At 42.2% G+C, this 7080-nt stretch overlaps 1 protein-coding gene across 1 annotated transcript in view; it reads left to right on the top strand.

Annotated features, from left to right (window-relative positions):
• Positions 1-297: 297 nt before the first annotated feature.
• NUP210L (nucleoporin 210 like) overlaps positions 298-7080 on the top strand; it is a 444253-nt gene continuing 437470 nt past the window's right edge. The window contains exons 1-4 of the mRNA XM_078668895.1: positions 298-472; positions 1731-1862; positions 3836-3929; positions 5474-5624. Of these exons, the coding sequence (XP_078525021.1) occupies positions 298-472; positions 1731-1862; positions 3836-3929; positions 5474-5624 (552 nt within the window). The remainder of the gene's footprint in view (positions 473-1730; positions 1863-3835; positions 3930-5473; positions 5625-7080) is intronic.

The raw sequence follows: 7080 nt of genomic DNA, 5'->3' as shown, positions 1-7080 counted from the left end.
TAAAGATCTCCATATACTAAAGATGGCGGAAGTGGTTTGAGATTTACATGTGTAGGTTTGTGAATTCAATCTTGTAGTAAGTATGTAGTACATACTAAATAAATGCAATTTGTGGATTGGACATGTAGACGGTAGTCTACACTCTCAGATATGGATATAGTAGGGACAACCACTAGTGTGGAGGTACACTGTGAGTGATGGACGCCAAAGCACAGACAGCTGGTACTTTAATCTTAAAGGGAAAGTTTGGCCTATGGAGGAGAACCTCTGCTGTTTGCACCAATCAGCGATCGAAGTATGGGAGAAAATAACAAGCTGAGATTGTCTTTCCTCAGGTCCTCCACTCGCCCTGATGTGGTCTCAGTCACTCCAGTGTACATCAATGGCAGCAGCTGTTCCCAAATGGCTTTTCTGTCTTCTCAGTCAATGCAGCCCACCAGGCTCAGCAGTGTCATCATCTCTGAAGACCAAGGTAGGTGTGACCTTACTCGAGGGACACAAACCCGGGGCAAAGGTCTTGCTGAAGAGAGATCAGCAGTCCCCGGGAGAGAGTGTGGGATTCGTGCTGTATAGTATGGATAGCTGTCCCTATCACACAAAAGAAGATCCTATTGGGCACCTCACAGGGAGAACTTAGGAACAACAAACAATATCTTTGAACTAGAAGTCACCTGCAATGTGCATATAACAGAGGTCTCTGAAACACAGAAGGCATTTCAAGATATTGTACTGATGGTTCTCAGTAGCAACACAAAGAATGCCCACAGTAATGCACACAGTAGGGAATTGCTCGGGTACGTAGCAAATTGGGCTGTCAGAGAAACCAGAATGTGACTTTAGGGTCTAGCACAGCAGGAGTCAGATGCTCTGAGAGTCAGAGCTCATGGGGTTTTCAGGGCAAGGAAATTTCAGCTTTGTGTCACACCATTGAGAACATGTCATGGGCCAAGAGTGGCGCTGTTGGGCACAGGGTGAGCATATCTCCTACTGAGCATGTACACCCGTCTGGCACAGCAGAAGGTGTAGTGATAGATTTTGTATGGGATTGAATTGAAAAGGTTTTCAAGTTGGACGAAGGGAATTCAAGGGCATTTAAATGGGTATCTGTGCAAGCAAACTCTTGGTAACACCACACAGACTCTTCATGATGCAGCTGAGGTGTCTTAAAAAAACATAAGAAACAGCATTGTGAGGGACAAGCAGTGGTGCCCTGTAGAAATACAGTAGACTCTAGCTGGGCTCTCCTAAGACCTTCAGTGCATCCTCCTTTTTGTGAACCTCCTTTTTGTGTCCCTCTGATTCTCACCTTCATTTTGTAGGAGCCTTCTTCCTGCGTTTCTCTGATTCTTACTAACTTTAAGTCTTAGTGTCCACAGATAACTATGGCTCTCAGTCCTCTACTCGTCTTCTCAGAGACCCCTGTTCCCTGAAGAATAGCTCTCCTGTGTCCATGTGATAGCATTTTCCTATGTTGATTGACCCCCTGTGTCTCCAAGCGACCCCTGCTGTGTCACTCAGAATCACTATATGTGTATTTGCGTGACCTCTTGTTATGTCCATTTTGTTTTTGTGAGCTTCATCCAGGTTTCTTGATAGCCCCTAGGCCCCAACAACCTTAAATCATGTAAATACAATCCTACTGTAGTTGCCAAAGTGTGTACTGACTGTCCTATCATGAGCAGTTCCACCATCATGTAACCATATTGTCTTTGTTTGATTTGAAAATTCAGTAACTGGACATTTGGTGCGCTGTGATGTTGTTGTTGACCTGATCCACAGTATCGCAATCGTCTCAAGATCGCGGGAATTGTATGTGGATGATGCACCATTAGAACTTGCTGTAAGTGCGATGGACGAAGAAGGTAAGAAGCTGCTCAAATGACGCCACAGCTGGGTGAGAAATGATGTACGCAATTTAATTCAAGCATGACAAATTGATGAGGAGGATTGGGAGATGTGTCAGGTGGGTGTTGCTTGTTTGGTGTTAAGGTTGTGCTTCATTAGGCACAATTGCTGTTGGCTTGTTGGTGCTATTGATTGTATCTAGGTAGATCTAACCATTACCAGAACTTGATGTTTGGGTTTATGTCAATGGTATTGTGCATGGGTCAATCCAAGCAGTATGCTAATTTGGTTACTGGCATCGGTATGGTGCTTGGGTGGACCACAGCAGAAAGGACCTTTGATTGACAGCTGCTGAATGCTGCTCTGATTGATGTCAGCAGTGTATTGCTTGGGTGAACAGAACCAGTACTGCGCTTTGATTGACGTCAACTTTATGATGTTTTGATTGGTGGCAGTAGAATGGCGAATGCGTTGATGCCACTAGATTAGAACTTGTTTCAATGGCAGTTTGTAAGGTGGGTGATTGTGACAAGTATGGTGCTTGACTTTGGTGAAAGTGGTTCTTGCTTAGGTGGCAAAATAATGTTTACCGTAGTGTTAGTGGTGTGTTAATGACAACAGTGTGGTGCTTAAGTCAGTGCTAGCCAACATAGTGATTATTGCGGTGCCTGAAATATGTTAATTCATTTGGAACCAGAATTCTGGCACTTTATCCATATTGAAGGGTATTAATTGGTTACCAGTTATAAGGTTTGTGCTTAGGTGCTTGGTCTTGTTTCATTAGTTTTAAACTTTGATCATGACATACTGATTGTTTCAGACATTCTCCATGGTGCTTGATTCATTGCCAGCATTGTACTACATGGTTTGGTATAATAAATGTAATGATTGGGTTGGTTATTATGATTGGTTTGGACATAATCCTGAATGTGGAACACAATTAAGGGTTTCGGACTAGTGTCCTCAGAATAGAAATTGTGCCTTAGTAAACTATCTGAAATTTGGATTGGTGCTAGTAGTATAGTCATGAGTTTGGTCTGTTGGTAGGTTTACTTCCCTTAGCCAATCGATACCTCTTGTTTGCCTGCATTTTGATAAGGACTATGGAAATAGCAACATCATGCCTGTGTTTTGGCCAGCAATGTAGTGTTTGGGACGGTATAGTTGTTTTGGTAACAGCAATATGATAACAAGGTTGGAAATAGCCATGCTATGCTCTTTGTGCTTTAAGTATGTTGCTTGGTATGGGTCTGTATTCTGGTTCTTGTGTTAATGTTAACATCATGGTGGTTGGTTGTGGGTGCCAGCAGTATGGTCCACACTAATTTGCTGCATTAATATGCTTACCCAGGACTGGAAGTGTGTATATTTATCAATGCAGGAAGTATAGTGTCGGATTATTACGAACAGTATGATTCTTGATTATGTGCCAATAATTTCCAGCCTAAACTTGTGATAGTAGAATGACACAGTGGTTGATGTCAACAGTATATTGGTAGTATGTGGTTTGATAACAAAAGTTTATTTGTTATTTCACTGTCAGGTTTTTTTTTATATGTATAGCCTTAGTCCTTGCTGTTGATGAGGACTCAGATTGTGCTATAGTAGTTCATCGTTGTCATCAGTACAATGCTCATAAAATAACTGTTTTTGCCTGAGTTGGAGGTTGGTGATATGTCTAAGATTGTGCAATTGGTGGAACTCGTCAGGTAATGGAGCTTGACAGGTGCTGCTTTGGGTATGAGGCAGGTACTGATACCAAAGCTCGGCTTGTCCTTGTGATGGGTCGTAGTGCTTTTCACTGCGCTTAGTCAGTGCTAGCCTTTGAGCTTATCTGACAGGAAGACTGTGAGGCTGAAGCTTCGGCATTTGATGCCAAGGCTTTGGCCAGAGTCCTCAAGGTTCGAGGACTTGGCTTTTTGATGTTTTTGCCTTTAAAGAGTCAGAGTGTGTGTCTATCTGAAGATGGAATTTGCACCTCTCCGTACAGGAAATACCTTCAGCAGCCTTTCAGGAATAAGTTTCGAGTGGAGTATTGTGAAGGACGACGAGACCGAAAACATTGAGCCATCCAACAGAATCAGGTCTTTGCTTTATTTTTTAACCATATGGAACACCCATTCCTGCTAGCACTCCCCTGAGCCACAGTTCAAATCCAAACATTAATAACCCATGAGAATTGATCCTGATTCCTATCACCCAAAGGTACCTGATGACCCAAGCGCCCTCTGTCATACTGCTAGATGTCGTTTATGTCTCTTCTGCATTTTTTATGCTGCCACTGTGTCCCTCTGTGCTTGTCCACCTTCTTCATTCCTCCCCTCGTAGCAATCTGGTTGCATCTAGTTATGATTTAACTTGCCTTGGGGCACAGTTCATTCCTTTGGCAACCCTCGGGTGTCCTCCCACACCTCTATTTGTCTGCCACGTTGTGGTTGTTTACATTTGTATATCCAACTCCTGGATTCTTTCTTGTGCCTATCTGTCACTTTGTTGCATTTAAGAGTCTCCCCAGCACTTTTGTCCCTTGGGGTCTCCCTGCCAATTGGTTGATCTCTGATGCCTCTCCTTCCTGGTCACTGATGTGTAATTGTGCCCCTCTAGTGTGCTTCAAGTGTCTAGTTCATTATGGCAATGTATTCAACAACTGGTCACTCTACAGTGTCTTCCTGCCCAGTCCCAATTCACACTCTGTTTAAATGTGAGTTATGTTTGTGCCTGTATCTCCCCTATTCATCCTTGGTCATTCTATTTAGTCTGTCCAGTTTGGGCGACCTTTGTCATTCGAGTTGGCTTTTTAAGGAATGCTCTGCACTAGCTTGCTCTTTGGTGTCTGCCCAGCCTTAGGTCACCCTTGGATGTCTGTTTGCTCTATTGTCTCAATCCTAATTCCAACTAGATCCTAAAAAGTGGTTGTTTTGTGACTTCTGCTTCCACTGTGTCTGACCCCCCCCCCTCCGATCGAGGTTTGATGACTCTCTGATTCATACTAACACTTGTGTCAGTGTTTCTGATTGTCCATTCTCTGCTTTCCCAATCTGGTTAACTGGTGTCCCATGCGCCTGTTGTATTAGTATAATCTCTCATCCTTTTTTGTCCCCGTACCACTATGGCTTTCTTTTATATGGTAAACTCTGGGTTTTTGGCTGCTGTTTTCATCTGTTCATGTTTGTCTATCGTGCCGCTGGCTACCTATGTGTTAGTATGTGCTCCCTGGATGTTCGTTCAATTTTAGATTAGTTGTGGACATTTCATCAGTTATCCATTGCCTTTGGGTTGCTTCTGCCATCTTACCAATCCATGGCGCTTACGTGATCTGTTATTAACTGCAGTGAGTTTAGCTGTCTTGTTCCTGGTCCACTGTTTCCTACCTCATCCCTTAGAACCACTTGATGCTTACTTTGGATTCAAGTACACCTACCATTGTTGGTCAGGGACCAATCCACAATGCCCCCATATGTCAATCTGATCCTACTCAGTCTTGGTTCTAGCTCTGGATGTTTATGTGATCCTTTGATTATTTTTGTTTTGCACACTGTTCCTCTCCGTTGCCCACAGTTGTTTCTTTTGGACTTGTTGCCCCATTCTTGGTAACTGCCAATAGACCTCTCCCACTTTTCTCTTGTAGGATTTTGAAGTATTCGGAAGCAGAGTACACGCCTCCGGATTACATTGCAGACATGGAGTTACATCAGAAACAAGGGGACCTGATTCTGGTGTCCGGAATCAGAACTGGAGCTAGCGTCATCAAAGTCCGAGTACTTGAGCCAGTTTACAAGGTAAAGTAATTTCTCTGTAATTTTACCAACTTGGCTTCTGGAAATGCCATAGCCTGTCTAATTTTGAGGTGTTGCCTGTATATTACATTTTTACACATTAGACATCTGTGCAAAGTACATCCTGGATTAGCAAGAGTTTATTTCCTGTCTTTGGGAAATTAATTCTTGATCTGCAGGACTGCAATAAGTGCGTGACTCTCCTGTCTCCATGCAGACTCTGATAGCATGACCTCATGGAGTTGAGCCCCCGAGCTCCTCTTCTCCCTTCCATGAAGGGAGTATCTTCTGTGGCAACAAGGATGCTTGCTACACCACTCCAGCTCAATTCACAAGTTTTGCTGTTTAGTTTATGATATAAATATAAATATAAATTTCTTTATTCGGCTTTACGCATTGGCAAACCATAAAAGCAACATTTTAGTAATACAATTTCATATCTTAGGGAATAAAAAAGTAAGCATGTTACAAGCTAAGATTCAGATAGGGTAAGTTAGTACTTTTGAAATGATGGGGCGTATTGTATCATTGCATCATCTGAAACTACATCCAGGATACATTTTACAGATTTTTCCTGTGCTTCATGACGCATTTTAAAAAGTTCAGGACATGAAAACAAACGGATTCAGATTCTAGCAATTGGAGGCGAAGCATTGCAGGACGACATTGTCTCAGCCCCCATTGCCTTAACAGAGGTAGTAGCCAGTTTATGAGGACTTGTCCTCCTATCATCCAAGACCTTACTAACATACCACATGAATACCAATATCTTACATTGAAAGTTTTTCACAATGTTTTAGGGCTTTCAAAGGCCCAGAATAAAAAAGAGTGCTAGACAGTGTGTGTGTGTGTGTGAGAGTGAGAGAGAGATTATGTGTGTTTTGCTATTTTGTCATGAATTATCCATATATAGTCAAAATACAGTTACAAGTGCCTCTTTTTTACTTGAAATGTGCCAGAGAATAACTCAGAGAGATCAAAGTGGCAATGCTATTGTTACAACTGAGGAAACTTGAGAAATTAATTTGGAAAAATAAAATGTCTGGATGATTCTTGGATTTTGGATTGTAAACTTAAAACAAATTTGGTAGAACATTTTTGTTCCCAACTTTTAAGACAATTTCAAACACCTCCACGATCCTTTACCGATTCTCGTAGTATACAGATCCCCACCTCAAACCAAACAATGGCGTTAAAGAAGACCAGCAATACCGCCCTCAGGGCAGCTAGGAAGCATCCTGAATCTGAAGAACTATTGAACAAGTAGAAAATTGCACAAAAAAACTATAGATGGGCATACCAAAAGGATAAACAACACCATTGTGAAGAATTTAGGTGTATCCTCTACTGGGAAAGTAAAAGCCAGAACTCTAGAAAATTCTGGGCGCTAGTAAACAAGCAATCCAATGGAAAAAACAGCCAGGGAAGTGCAAACATCTCAGAGATAGAATGGATAACA

The sequence above is a fragment of the Lissotriton helveticus genome, chromosome 12, assembly GCF_964261635.1.
Source record: "Lissotriton helveticus chromosome 12, aLisHel1.1, whole genome shotgun sequence".
NCBI lineage: Eukaryota > Metazoa > Chordata > Amphibia > Caudata > Salamandridae > Lissotriton > Lissotriton helveticus.
This window is presented reverse-complemented; position numbering and strand designations above follow the sequence as displayed.